Below are 18,362 nucleotides of genomic sequence, written 5' to 3'. Positions count from 1 at the left end.
TTGGGTTATCTCCTACGGTTCTTTTCTTGAAAGAACATCAGGCCCAGTTTTAGTGGTAGGTATCAATCAAGAATGTCTATGAAATAAAGCACAAAATGCTCCAGAATTTCATTTTTAAAATGAGCTTTGCCTCCAGGACAGAGTTCAGTTACTTGGAAATCCCTCTGGGGCTTGCCACACTTTGAGTGGGTCCAGCCCATCTCAAGCGTTATCCCAACCCAGGCCTGTCCGACTCCCTGATCGGAGAAGGTGGGATCTGAGACAGGCTTGATGCTTGGATGAGGTTTCACTGGCCGACATACGGGAGGAAGGTGAGGACCAGCGAGTTCATCCTTCCATTCCTGGTGCCCAGAACAGCACCTAGCCTGGGGGAGGGGCTCAGAAAATATCTGAGGACATCCCAAGTGAGGGAGGAGCATAAGCAGAGACCTGGGGGCAGCAAGGGGTGGGTGTGGGTGTGATTAAGTTGAAGAGTGAGGCAGAAGAAAAGCACAGACTCATACAGAGATGGGGATTCACGTGCGACTCAATGCTATGCCTGGCTTCTACAGCTGTGGGCATGTTTCCTGCTACGCACTGGCTGCTTTCAGAGTGATGTGCCCCTGCGAGGCTCACTGCCTCCTCCCTGTCACCTGCTTCTCTCTCTCCCCTCGTCTGTGAGTGGCCCCAACCTCTTCAGGTCTCTAGACATGTCAGTTTCTGCTTAAAAACCTCCACTGGATTCCCAACACCCTTGGAATAAAAACCCAGACCCCCCCGACCCTGCCCAGCCCCACAATCCCCTGTTCACTCCACGCAGGCTCGCTTGCCCTTGGCTTGTCCTTGCCCACCTGAAACAGGTCCTCTCTAAAAGAAGGACATAGCGGTGGAGGATACAACATGAACTGGTTAAAATCGGCTAGGTCCAAGGGGGCGTAAGATTCGACTTCCAGGGGAACTGGAGCCCCATTACAGGCTCATTGTAACACATGAGCGAAATGACACAGCCATCAGCACCAGGACTGTTCCGAGGCTGACCATAAAGGTCAAAAAGTGGGTGGTGGGGCTTCCCTGGTGGCGCGGTGGTTGAGAGTCCGCCTGCCGATGCAGGGGACACGGGTTCGTGCCCCGGTCCGGGAATATCCCACATGCCGCGTAGCGGCTGGGCCCGTGAGCCATGGCTGCTGAGCCTGCATGTCCGGAGCCTGTGCTCCGCAATGGGAGAGGCCACAACTGTGAGAGGCCCGCGTACAGGAAAAAAAAAAAAAAAGTGGGTGTTGGCCCAATTCCTGGAAATCCCCGCCCCTTCCCCAAAATATTAGAGTTATCCCAATCCTCCCACTCATTAGCCTATAAAATTACCCAGCCCATAAAAACTAACTGCCCCATATTTGGGGGTCTCTAGCCTTCTGAAATGGCCCACACTCTGTCTGTGGAGTGTGTTTCTCTCTAAAGAAATCCACTTCTTACTTTGTCTCTCACTGAATTCTTTCTGCATGAGACATAAAGAACCTGAGCTTTATTAAGTCCCGAGACCAGATGCGTGATCTCGATTAAAAGATAGTGGGTTCTGAGTGGGTTCGAGTCCCAGCCCACGGGTTCAAGTCCCACCTGAGTTCCATGGTTGCACACCCACTAAGCTGGTCCCCCTTGGCCTCCCCCCTTGAAGCGCTGGCCACCACGACACACAGTTTATTTTCTCCACAGCAGCACTGCTCTCTGAAGTGGGCTTGTTTATTCATCCCTTTACTTTTATTGTCTGTCAACCCCTCCCAAATCTGTGAGTACAGGAATCTGACTGTCTTGCTTGGCTCTCCCTCCCCGGAGCCTGGAACGGGGCCTGACACCTAGTAGGAGCTCAAGAAACATGTGGAAGCAATGAAGGAATCCAAGGAATCAAAGCTCAGCCACAGCTGTGCGTTGGCTGCCCCTCTCCCAACCCAAGCCCTTTATCAGGGAACCACCTCTGATCAAATTAGAAAATGGTTTCCCTTGGGCCCAGGTGCACTCGGCTGAAATGGGTGAGACCATGGGTGCCTTAAAGGAGTGACCCCAGTTTGTCCACGCTCTAGTTTGCACTCAGGCTGCTTTGTGGAACCACCCAAGCCACAAGGCGACCTGTGTTCTCCCTGGTGGGGCCAGTGCTCAGGAGACCTTGTAGCCAAGAGATACCATTCTCTCAAATATTTACCAGGCCCTGCCCTCGGAACTGGGTGGCAAGAAACCTCCACTGAGGGAGAACTCTAATGCACCGACACGGGTGATCCCTGAGGCTGCACCCAGGTCACGGGCACAGGTGCGCTGGTTGACTGGTGATGTCTGCAGGGGGAGGGCAGAAGCTCTGGGGCCTGAATGCAGAAGGGCCTCACCTGACGTGATGGCGGCCTCCCTCCTTAAGTTCTCGGCCTCGTGCTTCAGGGAGGTGATTTCTAAGTTTCTCTCAGACAGGGTCTGGCACAGCACCTGGTTGTAGCCTTGCTGTAGGGCACTGATCTGTGGAAGGAGGCAACACACAGTCAGAGGGGGCCAGCCAGGCCTGCAGGACACGCCCGTACTTCTCCAACGTTGGGCAAAGAGTCGGGTTGATCTTGGATCGGGGTGTTGGGGAAACCAAGGTTTTCCGTTGTCACTAGTGGAAGGGGCAGGAGGGGGCCTGTTCCTTCAGTGACCACCATGTCATCGGTCCTCGAGACACGGACCTTATCTTTGTGGCCACCCAGGGGCTCGGGTGCTGCTGTCTCCCTATGACCTGTGGGTTTTCAGCCATAAATAGACCAGCTGTTGGTTCCAGATCATCCAGCACTGACTGGATGCACAGCAAAGTTCAAGAGCCGGGAGCAGGTTATGAAATGAATTCCCTCTAATGAGAATAGAGGGTAGTTTATACCTCACAGAATACTCCAGAGTTTACAAAGCCCGTTCACACATGCTACACTGATACTCGTCACAGCGTTGCTGAAGGCTGACGTTCCCATTAATGTGCCCATTTTGCAAGGGAGCCAGGTTGAGACTCAGAGAGGCGAGGCCCCCTGCTCGGGATCACGCGGCTGGTCAGACGTGGAGTCTGATTCAAACCCAGTCTTTAGTTGCCTGGTTCCTCCTTCCCAGGTGGCTCTAGGAATGAGCGTGAGAAGTTGGAGGCTGTAAAGCAAGGCATGGACTCGGGAGCCGGACTGTGGCCTTCAAGTCCTGTCTCTGCCAGTTAACGGGCTTTGGGAACACAAGCAGGACACCATGTACTGTTTCCTTTTGTTCAGTCTGTACGTGGGGTGATGGTAGTCCCAGCCTGATAGGATTGTGAGAAGTATTTTAATAAGTTAACATGTGTACAAGTGCTCAGATCATGCCTGGCACACGGCACAGGGGGATGAGCTGTGACAGTCCTCTCCTCTACCTACCACGGGGTGTTTTTTTTGTTTTCTTTTTTTTTCTTTTTTTTTTTTTGCGGTACGCGGGCCTCTCACTGTTGTGGCCTCTCCCTTTGTGGAGCACAGGCTCCGGACGCGCAGGCTCAGCAGCCATGGCTCACGGGCCCAGCCGCTCCATGGCATGTGGGATCTTCCCGGACCGGGGCACGAACCCATGTCCCCTGCATCGGCAGGCGGACTCTCAACCACTGCGCCACCAGGTAAGCCCTCACGGGGTGTTTTAGCTTCAGCTTCCCTCGTGCGTCTCTGGGGAAGATAGTTGGTAATCTTTATGTGTGCATTTGTAAGCCTTGCCAGGCTCACTTAAACGCCAGTGTGGTTGTTATTAAGAGGAAATACAAGGGCTTCCTTGGTGGTGCAGTGGTTGAGAGTCTGCCTGCCGATGCAGGGGACACGTGTTCATGTCCCGGTCTGGGAAGATCCCACATGCCGCGGAGCGGCTGGGCCCGTAGCCATGGCCCCTGAGCCTGCGCGTCCGGAGCCTGTGCTCCGCACTGGGAGAGACCACAACAGTGAGAGGCATGCGTACCACAAAAAGAAAAAAAAAAAAAAAAAAAGAGGAAATACAGGAATCGTGGGTGGGAGCACCACAGGCCGGCTCTATCTATGGCTGCTGTGAGCACCATCTAAATCCATGGATCAGAGCCCCCTCAAGGGCCGGTCCCTCTCTAGGGGTCTAGGTCTACACGTGGGGTGCGGAAGGCTCTCCATCAAATGCAACGTTGGTAAGGGCCCGAAAGTAGCTGCCAGGCCTCGGCCTCCACAGAGCAGGTACCCGAGAGGCCGGGAAAGAGAGCTGGGCCCAGAACCCCCTCCCTCTCGGTCTGATGTGGCCAGACTGCTTGTTCTGAGTGGCCCGGACTTTCCCACCTCAAGGTGCACTGTGGGCCTTTGCCCTGTGATTTTTCAGATGTCAGGCCTCAGTACTCCCACAGGGACCCGTTTACTGGGGCATAAATGCCACGCAATCCGTAGACAGGACAAGAGCTAGCTTGTTTTGCTTTTCTTTTTTTTTTTTTTGCTGTACGCGGGCCTCTCACTGTTGTGGCCTCTCCCGTTGTGGGGCACAGGCTCAGCGGCCATGGCCCACGGGCCCAGCCGCTCTGCGGCATGTGGGATCTTCCCGAACCGGGGCACGAACCTGCGTCCCCTGCATCGGCAAGTGGACTCTCAACCACTGCACCACAAGGGAAGCCCCACTAGCTTATTCTGATAGATCAAAATGGAAGTGACAAGGAGAAGGGTGCAATTTCTTTTCTTTTTTTAAAAATAAATTTATTTATTTTTGGTTGCGTTGGGTCTTTGTTGCGGTGCATAGGCTTATTGCGGCACCTTCTCTTGTTGCGGAGCCTGGGCTCTAAGCACACGGGCTTCAGTAGTTGTGGTACGAGGGACTCAGTAGTTGTGGCGCACGGGCTTAGATGCTCCGCGGCATGTGGGATCTTCCCGGACCAGGGCTCGAGCCCGTGTCCCCTGCACTGGCAGGCGGATTCCTAACCACTGTGCCACCAGGGAAGTCCTGGGTGCAATTTCTTTGTTCTCCTAAGGTAAGGTTGCCAGATTTAGGGGAGGAAAAAAGGATGTTCACTTAAAATAGGATTTCAGATAATGAATAATATTTTAGTGCAAATGTGTCCCATGCAATATTTGGGACACACACTAAAACGAAATTCTAAAATTCAAATTTAACTGGGTGTCCTTACTTTATCTGGCAACCCCACCCGAAGAGAGTTCCTAAACTTCAGTCATTCATATACCACTTTCACCATTTTTCCCATGTCTCTTGGCTAGCCCCACTATAATTTCTTAGCATTTTTCGTAGAAGCAGCTCCCTTTTTAAACTTAAAAACGTGCATTAAATTAAAAATAACTGTTATAAGAGTAAATAGAGATTCAGTATCTTAAATAAAAATAATCCCTCCAAAAGAAGAAATACAGGAATTTCCCTGTTTACCATCAGACCAGGTTGCGGGCATCACGCTAAAAAAAAAAAAAAAAAAAAAGATTGGGGGGAGGTGCTGGGCATGCCCAGGTAATGGAGTTCGGGCGTGCTGATATGGCCACCAGATGGCGCTCACAGCCTTTGGTCTTGGTTTGTGTCCTTGGAAATCTTGTCATTATTACTCTGGTAGAATTAACAGATACGTCAAGGTCTCACAAGTTTTCTGACTCGTTTCATGCACCATCATGGTTCAGAGTCTAGGACATTTGGGGCAGTTACACTTACTTTTTCCCTGGGGCACCTGAGACATTATTGGGGGGGGTCTATGCTAGAAGTTGCGGGGACACAGGTCACTCTGACCCCCACTCTCCCCAAGGCTATACTTTTGCATGTTTGTGCTTTGGAAACTTTGAGTGAAAAAATTCTTTCACATCTTACTTTTCTCTGTTGGGGGGAACTACAACTTTTCCATAAAAGGTCCTTGGAACACTGAAAGTGTTTGTAAGCTCTTCTCAGCTTAATGCTTTTATTTGCATGATACCAGAGATAGAACACACAGAGACAAACTTCCAGAAGGGAAAACATACGTTCCCCTCTAAGACTCCAGTGGTTTTGACAGATTGAAAATATTTCAATCTGAGTGTCAGAGTTTTAGGATTTCGGATTGCTGGAAAACTCCAAAGAGTCTTCAAACCTCTTTGATACTTTTACTATCAAAGTAAATATCCATATTGTTTGTAATGGCATAAATTCCAAGATGTTTAATGTCTGTTAAGCTGTGTAATAAAATGGGCACTGAATCATAAGAAAGTTAAGAGTGCTAGGAGGAGTGATTGTTTCAGGATGATAATTTGGCTTCTAATTAGCACAGGCGTATAAGAGCACATGGAGGTAAGAATTTTCTAGTGATATTGTAGCGGATCGAAGATCTCTGAGAGCAAATCATTATGCACACACCTTCGGGGACCAGGGAAAACACATAAAGTAATCAGAACCATAAATCAACCTGCCATGTGGCTTACACTTCTGGTGGAATGCTCTGCAGGCAGTAGAATAGTTAAGAAACTAAAATGTCAGTGGATGAAACTTGATTTGAGTTCAAACCAATGGAGCCTCTGGTTCATATATGCCTTGCTATAAAATATTCTTCAGTTATAAGTGAAGCTCCAGTGGTAGGGGAGGCAAGAGCATGATGCATCAGTGTAATTATTTCTAGATAATTTCTTTGTAAAAAAACATTTTTTCCCCCAGATTTCGGCAGCCACTTTAAATAATACTCAAATTGGGACTGGCTGATATTCAAAGCTATGTGGAAATTATATAATATTCTATGTCAAATATATTTCAATTATTTTAAAAAAGGTATGTGGGGAATTCCCTGGCAGTCCAGTGGTTAGGACTCTGTGCTTCCACTGCTGGAGGCCTGGGTTTGATCCCTGGTCAGGGAACTAAGATCCTGCAAGGTGCGTGGTACGGCCAAAAAAAAAAAAAAAGGTATGTGGGAATAATTCAGCCTCGTACATGTACCTGAAAAAGACATGTCATTTTCTCAGGAAAGCTCTGAAATGGGAGAATAACTGAAAGGAATATTTCAGCAAAATTGGGTTCAGTTCAAGAAAAAGATGCTCATTAATGTGTCAGCTACATGTCAAGGTAGCTGTTTGCACTAATAATTCCTACAGGACCTGTTACTTTCATTGTTTTTTGAAAACCAGGTTTGAAGGAGAGTCATTAGTTCATTTAAATATTAGAGCATGTATTTGTTGACTTGTTTATTCTGTCTCCCTCACTAGAGCATAACAGGGGGAAGGATCATGTCTGTCCTGTTCTCTGCTGAATTCTCAGAGCCTGGAAGAGGGCATGGCACAGGATAGGCCCCCCAAAATATTTCTTTGGATTAATGGACGGATGGATGGATGGATGAATAAAGAACAAACAAACAGCCACAGTCCTAACAGAGTTCTAGAAGGTTACTGCGCCCAACCTTTGCCTTCATGGAGCTTACAGTTTCCTGCTAGAATCTCCTAGGTTCACCATACACAATCTGTGTCCTTTCTAGAGCACCATTTCTAGGACTGAAACTGTGTACCTAGAATCGGTTACAGAAGGGAAAGACAGTAAACAGAGCACAAGAGAACAAAGGCCCCCAAGCACTGACTACGGTTTTTTTTTTTTCTCTCTCTCTTTTTTTTAAATGTTTATTTATTTATTTATACTTTTCTTATTAGTCACCCATTTTATACACATCAGTGTATACATGTAAATCCCAATCTCTCAATTCATCATACCACCATCCCCACCCCCTGCCGTTTTCCCCCCTTGGTGTCCATACGTTTGTTCTCTACATGTGTGTCTCCATTTCTGCTCTGCAAACTGGTTCATCTTTACCATTTTTCTAGGTTCCAAATATATGTGTTAATATATGATATTTGTTCTTCTCTTTCTGACTTACTTCACTCTGTATGGCAGTCTCTAGATGCATCCACGTCTCTACAAATAACCCAATTTTGTTCCTTTTCATGGCTGAGTAATATTCCATTGTACATATGTACCATTTCCTCTTTAACCATTCGTCTGTTGATGGGCATTTAGGTTGCTTCCATGATCTGGCTATTGTAAATAGTACTGCAATGAACATTGGGGTGCATGTGGCTTTTTGAATTATGGTTTTCACTGGGTATATGCCCAGTAGTGGGATTGCTGGGTCCTATGGTAATTCTATTTTTAGTTTTGTAAGGAACCTCCATACTGTTCTCCATAGTGGCTGTATCAATTTACATTCCCACCAACAGTGCAAGACGGTCCCCTTTTCTCCACACCGTCTCCAGCATTTGTTGTTTGTAGATTTTCTGATGATGCCCATTCTAACTGGTGTGAGGTGATACCTCATTGTAGTTTTGATTTGCATTTCTCTAATAATTAATGATGTTGAGCAGCTTTTCATGTGCTTCTTGGCCAGCGGTATATCTTCTTTGGAGAAATGTCTATTTAGGTTTTCTGCCCATTTTTGGATTGGGTGGTTTGTTTTTTTAATATTGAGCTGCATGAGCTGTTTATATATTTTGGAAATTAATCATTTGTCAGTTGCTTCCTTTGCAAATATTTTCTCCCATTCTGAGGGTTGTCTTTTCATCTTGTTTATGGTTTCCTTTGCTGTGCAAAAGCTTTGAAGTTTCATTAGGTCCCATTTGTTTATTTTGGTATTTATTTCCATTACTCTAGGAAGTGGATCAAAAAATATCTTGCTGTGATTTATGTCGAAGAGTGTTCTTCCTATGTTTTCCTCTAAGAATTTTAGAGTGTCTGGTCTTACATTTAGGTCTCTAATCCATTTTGAGTTTATTTTTGTGTATGGCATTAGGGAGTGTTCTAATTTCATTCTTTTACATGTAGCTGTCCAGTTTTCCCATCACCACTTATTGAAGAGACTGTCTTTTCTCCACTGTATGTCCTTGACTCCTTTGTCATAGATTAGTTGACCATAGGTGTGTGGGTTTATCTCTGGGCTTTCTATCCAGTTCCATTGACCTATATTTCTGTTTTTGTGCCAGTACCATATTGTCTTGATTACTGTGGCTTTGTAGTATAGGCTGAATTTAGGGAGTCTGATTCCTCCATCTCCGTTTTTTCCCCTCAAGACTGATTTGGCTATTCAGGGTCTTTTGTGTCTCCACACAAATTTTAAGCTTTTTTGTTCCAGTTCTGTAAAAAATGCCATTGGTAATTTGATAGGGATTGCATTGAATCTGTAGATTGCTTTGGGTAGTATAGCCATTTTCACAATATTGATTCTTCCAATCCAAGAACATGGTATATCTCTCCATCTGTTGCTATCATCTTTAATTTCTTTCATCAGTGTCTTACAGTTTTCTGCATACAGGTCTTTGTCTCCCTAGGTAGGTTTATTCCTAGCTATTGTATTTTTTGGTTGCAGTGGTACATGGGAGTGTTTCCTTAATTTCTCTTTCAGATTTTTCATCATTAGTGTATAGGAATGCAAGAGATTTCTGTGCATTCATTTTGTGTCCTGCAACTTGACCAAGTTCACTGATTAGCTCTAGTAGTTTTCTGGTGCCATCTTTAGGATTCTCTCTGTAGAGTATCCTGTCATCTGCAAACAGTGACAGTTTTACTTCTTCTTTTTCAATTTGGATTCCTTTTATTGCTTTTTCTTCACTGATTGCTGTGGCTAGGACTTCCAAAACTATGTTGAAGAATAGTAGTGAGAGTGGACATCCTTGTCTTGTTCCTGATCTTAGAGGAAATGCTTTCAGTTTTTCACCATTGAGAATGATGTTTGCTGTGGCTTTGTCATATATGGCCTTTAGAATGTTGAAGTAGGTTCCCTCTATGCCCACTTTCTGGAGAGTTTTTATCATAAATCAGTGTTGAATTTTGTCAAAAGTGTTTTCTGCATCCATTGAGATGATCATATGGTTTTTCTTTTTCAATTTGTTAATATGGTGTATCACATTGATTGATTTGCATATATTGAAGAATCCTTGCCTCTCTGGGGTAAATCCCACTTGATCATGGTGTATGATCCTTTTCATGTGTTGTTGGATTCTGTTTGCTAGTATTTTGTTGAAGATTTTTGCATCTATATTCATCAGTGATATTGGTCTGTAATTTTCTTTTTTTGTAGTATCTTTGTCTGGTTTTGGTATCAGGGTGATGGTGGCCTCAGAGAATGAGTTTGGGAGTGTTCCTTCCTCTGCAATTTTTTGGAAGAGTTTGAGAAGGATGGGTGTTAGCTCGTCTCTAAATGTTTGATAGAATTCACCTGTGAAGCCTTCTGGTCCTGGACTTCTGTTTGTTGGAAGATTTTTAATCACAGTTTCAATTCCATTACTTGTGATTGGTCTGTTCATATTTTCTATTTCTTCCTGGTTCAGTCTTGAAAGGTTATAACTTTCTAAGAATTTGTTCATGTCTTCTAGGTTGTCCATTTTATTGGCATAGAGTTGCTTGTAGTTGTCTCTTAGGATGCTTTGTATTTCTGCGGTGTCTGTTGTAACTTCTTTTTCCTTTCTAATTTTATTGATTTGAGTCCTCTCCCTCTTTTTCTTGATGAGTCTGGCTAATGGTTTATCAATTTTGTTTAACTTCTCAAAGAACCAGCTTTTAGTTTTATTGATCTTTGCTATTGTCTTCTTTGTTTCTATTTCATTTATTTCTGCTCTGATCTTTATGATTTCTTTCCTTCTGCTCACTTTGGGTTTTGTTTGTTCTTCTTTCTCTAGTTCCTTTAGGTGTAACGTTAGATTGTTTATTTGAGATTTTTCTTGTTTCTTGAGGTGGGCTTCTATAGCTATAAACTTCCCTCTAAAACTATGGGATGCTTTTGCTGCATCCCATAGGTTTTGGATCGTCGTGTTTTCATTGTCATTTGTCTCAAGGTATTTTTTGATTTCCTCTTTGATTTCTTCAGTGATCTCTTGGTTATTTAGTAACGTACTGTTTAGCCTCCGTGTGTTTGTGTTTTTTACAGGTTTTTCCCTGTAATTCATTTCTAATCTCATAGCGTTGTGGTCAGAAAAGATGCTTGATATGATTTTAATTTTCTTAAATTTCCTGAGGCTTGATTTTTGACCCAAGACGTGATCTATCCTGGAAAATGTTCCATGCGCACTTGAGAAGAAAGTGCAATCCGCTGTTTTTGGACGGAATGTCCTACAAATATCAATTAAATCTATCTGGTCTATTGTGTCATTTAAAGCTTGTGTTTCCTTATTAATTTTCTCTTTGGATGATCTGTCCATTGGTGTAAGTGAGGTGTTCAAGTCCCCCACTATTATTGTGTTACTGTTGATTTCCTCTTTTAGAGCTGTTAGCAGTTGCCTTATGTATTGAGGTGCTCCTATGCTGGGTGCATATATATTTATAATTGTTATATCTTCTTCTTGGATTGATCCCTTGATCATTACGTAGTGTCCTTCCTTGTCTCTTGTAACATTCTTTATTTTAAAGTCTAATTTATCTGATATGAGTATTGCTACTCCAGCTTTCCTTTGATTTCCATTTGCATGGAATATCTTTTTCCATCCCCTCACTTTCAGTCTGTATGTGTCCCTAGGTCTGAAGTGGGTCTCCTGTAGACAGCATATAGATGGTTCTTGTTTTTGTATCCTTTCAGCAACCCTGTGTCTTTTGGTTGGAGCATTTAATCCATTCGCGTTTAAGGTAATTATCGATATGTATGTTCCTATGACCATTTTCTTAATTGTTTTGGGTTTGTTTTTGTAGGTCCTTTTCTTCTCTTGTGTTTCCCACTTACAGAAGTTCCTTTAACATTTGTTGTAGAGCTGGTTTGGTGGTGCTCAATTCTCTTATCTTTTGCTTGTCTGTCAAGCTTTTGATTTCTCCATCGAATCTCAATGAGATCCTTGCTGGGTAGAGTAATCTTGGTTGTACGTTCTTCCCTTTCATCACTTTAAGTATATCATGCCACTCCCTTCTGGCTTGTAGACTTTCTGCTGAGAAATCAGCTGGTAACCTTCTGGGAGTTCCCTTGTATGTTATTTGTCATTTTCCCCTTGCTGCTGTCAATAATTTTTCTTTAATTTTTGCCAAGTTGATTACTATGTGTCTCGGTGTGTTTCTCCTTGGGTTTCTCCTGTATGGGACTCTCTGTGCTTCCTGGACTTGGGTGGCTATTTCCTTTCCGATGTTAGGGAAGTTTTTGACTATAATCTCTTCAATATCTTCTCGGGTCCTGTCTCTCTCTCTTCTCCTTCTGGGACCCGTATAATGTGAACGTTGTTGTGTTTAATGTTGTCCCCGAGGTCTCTTAAGCTGTCTTCATTTCTTTTCATTCTTTTATCTTTATTCTGTTCCGCAGCAGTGAATTCCACCATTCTGTATTCCAGGTCACTTATCCGTTCTTTTGCCCCAGTTATTCTATTGATTCCTTCTAGTGTATTTTTTTTTCAGTTATTGTATTCTTCATCTCTGTTTGTTTGTTCTTGAATTCTTCTAGATCTTTGTTAAACGTTTCTTGCATCTTCTGGATCTTTGCCTCCATTCTTTTTCTGAGGTCCAGGATCATCTTCACTATCATTATTCTGAATTCTTTTTCTGGAAGATTGCCTCTCTCCATTTCATTTAGTTGTTTTTCTGGGGTTTTATCTTGTTCCTTCATCTGTTACATAGCCCTCTGCCTTTTCATCTTCGCTGTCTTTCTGTGGATATGGTTTTTGTTCCACAGGCTGCAGGATTGTAGTTCTTCTTGCTGCTGCTGTCTGCCCTCTGGTGGATGAGGCTATCTAAGAGGCTTGTGGAAGTTTCCTGATGGGAGGGACTGGTGCTGGGGAGAGCTGGCTCTTGCAATGGTGGGCAGAGCTCAGTAAAACTTTAATCTGCTTGTCTGCTGATGGGTGGGTTGGTTTCCCTCCCTGTTAGTTGTTTGGCCTGAGGTGACCCAACACTGGAGCCTACCCGGGCTCTTTGGTGGGGTTAATGGCATACTCTGGGAGGGCTCATGCCAAGGAATACTTCCCAGAACTTCTGCTGCCAGTGTCCTTGTCCCTTGGTGAGCCACAGCTGCCCCCCGCCTCTGCAGGAGACCCACCAACACTAGCAGGTAGGTCTGGTTCAGTCTCCTATGGGGGTCACTGCTCCTTCCCCTGGGTCCCAATGCACACACTACTTTGTGTGTGCCCTCCAAGAGTGGAATCTCTCTTTCCCCCAGTCCTGCCAAAGTCCTGCAATCAAATCCCACTAGCCTTCAAAGTCTGAGTCTCTAGGAATTCCTCCTCCCATTGCCAGACCCCCAGGTTGGGAAGCCCGATGTTGAGCTCAGAACCTTCACTCCAGTGGGTGGACTTCTGTGGTATAAGTGTTCTCCAGTTTGTGAGTCACCCACCCAGCAGTTATGGGATTTGATTTTATGGGGATTGCGCCCCTCCTACTGTCTCTTTGCGCCTTCTCCTTTGTCTTTGCATGTGGGGTATCTTTTTGGTGAGCTCCAGTGTCTTCCTGTCGATGATTGTTCAGCAGTTAGTTGTGATTCCAGTGTTCTTGAAAGAGGGAGTGAGAACATGTCCTTCTACTCCACCATGTTGAACCAAATCTGACTACGGTTTTAAGCAGAATTATGCACTGAGGCCAAAATTCATCAATGACCAATTGCTTTTTTATCAACTTTGTTGAGATATAATTTATGAACAAGATCAGTGGCCAATTTTAAAGTAGTTCTTTAAAACTTAAATTTTTTTTTTTTTTGGATTTAGTTTCAGGAGGAAGGAAGTTGACTGGTAAATCCAAACATTCTGGGTGGAGAATTTTTGGTGAAATTCCCTATAAATGAACCAGCAGCTGCCTTCAGGGTTTGATAAAGGCCTCAGTGTTTGGAACACTGTGGGGTTCCTTCTCCCCATCTCCAGCTCTTTCTGGCTGGGTCCGGGTGGGTGTGAGAAGTGGTCACTGAAGCGACACGAGTTGGGTGGAAATGCAAAGTGGGTGTGAAAGCATGAGGTGTACAAGGTGGCAGAGCTGAGCCCAAATCACATCACTGCCTCTCACTTGCTGTGCAAGCTGTAACAAGCTCCTGGGCATCTCTGAGCGTGCCTCAGTCTCCTCATCTGTAGAATGGCATGTGTCAGAAGACTGAGGTTTAAATAGCTAATGAGGGGACTTCCCTCATGGTGCAGTGGTTAAGAATCTGCCTGCCAATGCAGGGGACACGAGTTCGAGCCCTGGTCCAGGAAGATCCCACATGCTGTGGAGAAACTATGCCCGTGGGCCACAACTACTGAGCCTGCACTCTAGAGTCCGTGAGCCACAGCTACTGAAGCCCTCATGCTGCAACTACTGAAGCCCACGTGCCTAGAGCCCATGCTCTGCAGCAAGAGAAGCCACTGAAATGAGAAGCCCACGCACCGCAGTGAAGAGTAGCCCCTACTCACTGCAACTAGAGAAAGCCCGTGCACAGCAACGAAGACCCAATGCAGCCATAAATAAATACATTAAATAAGTAAATAAATAAATAAATAAGCTAATGCACCCAAAGCACCTGCACCGGGGCCTGAACATGGTAGGCACTTAATCAAATCTAATATTGTTCTTACAAGGCTAGAAACTTGCCAACCCTCCACTCCCTGGATCTGCACTCTTCACCATGCTGTGCTGACTGCCCATTTCTAACTACCCGGGTGGCTCCCCCCAGGCTCTACCTGAGAGCTGTCACCCTGTGTTGTGACCCCAAGGCCCCGACCCACTTGTCTCTGAGCCCTACCTGGTTTTTCAAGCTCTGGATCTCTCTCTGTTGGGCATCGTCCTCTTCATGCAGAACCTGAAACTTGGGCGGGATCACCCTCTCCTTCTGCCTGGAGGTGGCTGTTTCCAACAGCTTCTGCCTCAGGTTGGCCACTTGGTTCTGCAGGCTTGCTATCACGGTGTCTTTGTATTTAGATTCAAGTTCAAAATCGGAGAGACGGCTGACTTCTTTTCCCAGCAGCAGAATTATTTCATCCTGGGTGGAGGACAGATGGGAAATTTACTAGGTGTGGGTCTGGATGTAAGGCTGAGCCCATTTAAAGAAAGACAGGAAAAATATGGTATCATTCTTTGGGAAGGTGAGGGCAGGCAGGGAGGGAAAAAGCAGACTTTCAAGGCTATCTCTGTCACTTGGAAAATCTCATAGAGACAAGAATTGGGTTAAAATGATGTACTTGTATATAGACTCCTGTAATGGATGTCTGTACCTCACAGGTACGGAAACTTTCCTTTCCCCGAGAATTAGACTTTCATATTAAGAACAACCATCCCACTTGGGAACATTTGTTGCTAGAAAGTTTACTTAGAATGATTTCATTTATAATATACAGCCTAGCACACTGGGGACCTAGGAAAGGTACTTAGGAAAACAACATTCTGTTTGACCACTTTCTGCCTATAATGAGGGTTATTTGTTTTAACTTAAAACATTCTGAACTATTTGTTTTCCCTTTCCTCTCTTCTAATATTTCCTGCCTCTTTTGGCTATTCATGTATGAATTTTTTCCAGGTAACTCAATCTGGAAAGTAAATGAGACAGGAATAGTGATTTATTTGCATGGGCTCATGTAAACTTTCGGCTGGAAAAACAAAATTGCTGGTAGACTGTACCCACAGGTATAATTAACCCTGTCCTCCATCTCTCCAGTGAAAAAGCTCTGCAGCCAAAGAATTGGTTAGGTTTTCCAAAAAAGGAAAAAAAAATTCCCCCAAACTTCTCACCAGACGTTATCAATAAAATGTCAGAAAAACTGAAGAAGAAGAAGAAGAAGAAAAAATTCCCCAGAGGCCTTTTCCAAAGCAGTCACAGGAGGAGGTAAACGGGCAATTTCTGGGCCAGCTCATTCCCAGGAGAGCCGTCCAGTCAGCCTCACGACCTGCTAGCTCCGTGACCGGGGGAAGGACAGGGTCTCGCTCATGAGAAAGCCTGTCTGACATTGCCAGCTGCTGCCAGGGGCCTTCCTTTGGGTCCTTGTGAAAGTTGGTGGCAAAACTTCAAGAGAGAGCATCAGACATATTCCCTACTCCTGGGCAGTTTCCCCTGTTTCACCCTGTTATGATCAGCCAGGTGCTTATTCATTTTTCATGCAACAAACATTCATAGGGCAGCAACTAAGTGCCAGGCCCCGTGACAGTGCTGGAATATAAGAAGTTTGCAGAGGGCAGTGGACAGCTGTGGGTTCTGCTTTCCTGCTGAGGGTCCCTTTGCCCTTCTGGAGGGAGCGTTCCTCCTTCTATGGGGTCTGGGTAGGATTGTCAGTCATGTGCCCTGCTCCTTCCTGTCCCACCTCCCCATGTGCATGTGGCCCAAGCTGGTCAATCAGAGATTTCACACATCGATTACAGAGGGAGAGGATCTTGCCTTCTTTTGGATCATAAACTTTAAATATGTAGGCTTGTTTGCCTGAGTTTGTCTTTTCTGACGCACAAAGCCAGCCTTATGTAGAAAGCCAGACTCTGAGGGAAACAGAGGGGAGAGGTTGGTAGTGGGGAGGTGTTCTGATGACATTATTCAAGCTCCTGGATCTAGCCATACCTGAAGCTAGTGGTCCTTTAAATTTTCCAATAAGTTGAGCTAATCAATGCTCCCCCTCAAGCTAATTTGTTTATTGTCACTTGAAGGAGTCCTGGCAAGTCAGGGTATAAACGACTTATAAAGAGAAAGAATTCTTTCTATTATAAATAGAAAAAATGATAAATGGCTTATAAACATTTTCTATAAATAGAAAAAATTATAGTGGTTGCACTATATTTCCGAGTTAAAATTGAGGCAGGTTGAAAAATGGCAACAAATACTTTGCAGTTTTGCCATCCAGTCTATTTCCCCACCCTCTAGTCTGGGCTGGCCCCGTGACTTGCTTTAACCAATGGAATGGAGTGGAAGTGATGCTGCATGATCTCCAGGCAAGTTCTTACAGGCTGTGCAGCTTCTGCTCTGGCCCCCTGGGAACCCCGAGACCACCGTGCTGTGATGAAAAACCACATGCACAAAGGGGCGCACCAGTCCAGGCGTCCTGGCTGAGGCCCTAGATGTGGGAAGGAGGCCAATGGAGACCGACCACCAAACTGGCCAAGCCAGCGGCTGACTGAGGCCGCATGAGTGAGGCCAGGGGACGCGAGCAAAGGAACCTTCCAGGTCAACCCATAGATTCTGGGGAATAATGAATTGCTGTTTGAAGCCGCTAAGTTTTGGGATGGCTTGTTACACAGTGATAAATACAGAATCTGAGTGTGGCTTCTCGCCTTTCTGCAACATTTTTCAGAGTCTGGTCCCAGGATGCCTGGTTGGAACCCCCTGCCTCCTGAAGGTTTGGATTTCCGTGTCTGACAAGAACCCCAGGTAGGTCTGCTCCTCACAAACTCTGAGAATTGCTGCAGGAGCAGGCCCTGGCCCTGAAGGAAAGCGAGATATTATAGACTGCTTCTTTTAGAGTAACTTTCAGGTCGTGTCTAAGTGGGGAGAAATTGACCTGGGCCCTTCCCAGGATGGCTTGACTTGAATCCACCTGTTCTGCTCGCATCCCTGCTTTAAACCTCTCTGGTTCTTTAACGAGTCTCTTGGCCCAGGCCTCCCTGACTTCAGGGCTCAATTCCTCCTGCTAGGAACGTGTTTTTGCGTCACTGTTCCATCACTGAAGGTTGACCAAGTGATTACTGTGTGGGAGTTAGAAGTACCCGCTGAGAAGCTAACCAGACCTCGCTTTGAATCCTAACACTGCTCCTTGCATTGGGCAGCCGTGAACACATCACTGAACCTCTCTGAGCTTCAGTTTCCTCATCTGCAAAGTGAGGCTGATAAAATCTATTTTGAAGATGGTGAAGATTAACGAGCTAATAAATGTCAAGTGCACAGGACATGGCCCAGCACACAGTAGGTGCTCAGTACCTTGTAGTTGTAGATGTTATTTGGGATAAAATGAGCAGTGGCCAAACCTGGCTGAATGTCTTGGGAGGAAGAGGTGGTTTCTTGGAAGTAGGAAAAAGGGACAGTCCTTGAGACACAGAGAACAAGAGGCAGTGGCAATCTCTCCATGGTCCCTCTTGCTGCTGTAGCTCTGTGCTTCCCTGAGACCCCTTACCTTATCGTACTGGGCCAGGTCCTGGTCCACAAAAATTTCTCTGTAGGGCTCTGCCCCAGGAATTTCCTCGGCCACTGATTGTTCCGACAGTTCCGCCGCGTTGGTCCACACTAACACACAAGATCAACAGAGAATGCAGAGGAGACTGTGAGTTTCCCCAAAGTCTTAAAGAATATTTTCAGATTAACCTTCACATTCATGAGACTTATGCACTGAAAGCATTACAGGAGGACAGGAAAGGGTAAGAGCTGCCTCATTTCTCTTCCCCAGCATTAACTGCACTGATGCACTGTGGTGTGTCTCTTTCCAGACTTTTTTCTATGCCGCATAAGAGCTGATGACCTTGGGCAAGTCATTTGCTCTCTCTAAGCCTTAGTTTCCACATACATAATTTAGGATCACTGATAGTCTCTGCTATAAAGGGCTATCTGGAGATTA

The 18,362-nt window shown here is 45.3% G+C and overlaps 2 protein-coding genes and 1 pseudogene across 3 annotated transcripts in view; all 3 read right to left on the bottom strand.

The window, feature by feature from the left end:
- Window positions 1-18,362, bottom strand: part of LOC309808828 (centrosomal protein of 78 kDa-like) — a 1,511,271-nt pseudogene that overhangs the window by 1,050,950 nt on the left and 441,959 nt on the right. The gene's annotated exons all lie outside the window — the stretch shown is intronic.
- The window catches only part of LOC309807088 (uncharacterized protein), a 457,860-nt gene that overhangs the window by 240,561 nt on the left and 198,937 nt on the right, over window positions 1-18,362 (bottom strand). The window lies entirely within an intron of this gene.
- The window catches only part of LOC309807991 (forkhead-associated domain-containing protein 1-like), a gene marked incomplete at its 5' end in the record, with an annotated part of 107,191 nt that overhangs the window by 44,672 nt on the left and 44,157 nt on the right, over window positions 1-18,362 (bottom strand). The window contains 3 exons of the mRNA XM_082627999.1: window positions 2,349-2,472; window positions 14,585-14,821; window positions 17,925-18,034. Of these exons, the coding sequence (XP_082484125.1) occupies window positions 2,349-2,472; window positions 14,585-14,821; window positions 17,925-18,034 (471 nt within the window). The remainder of the gene's footprint in view (window positions 1-2,348; window positions 2,473-14,584; window positions 14,822-17,924; window positions 18,035-18,362) is intronic.

This window comes from Mesoplodon mirus, assembly GCF_964341445.2.
Source record: "Mesoplodon mirus genome assembly, chromosome: 7".
Lineage (NCBI taxonomy): Eukaryota > Metazoa > Chordata > Mammalia > Artiodactyla > Ziphiidae > Mesoplodon > Mesoplodon mirus.
This window is presented reverse-complemented; position numbering and strand designations above follow the sequence as displayed.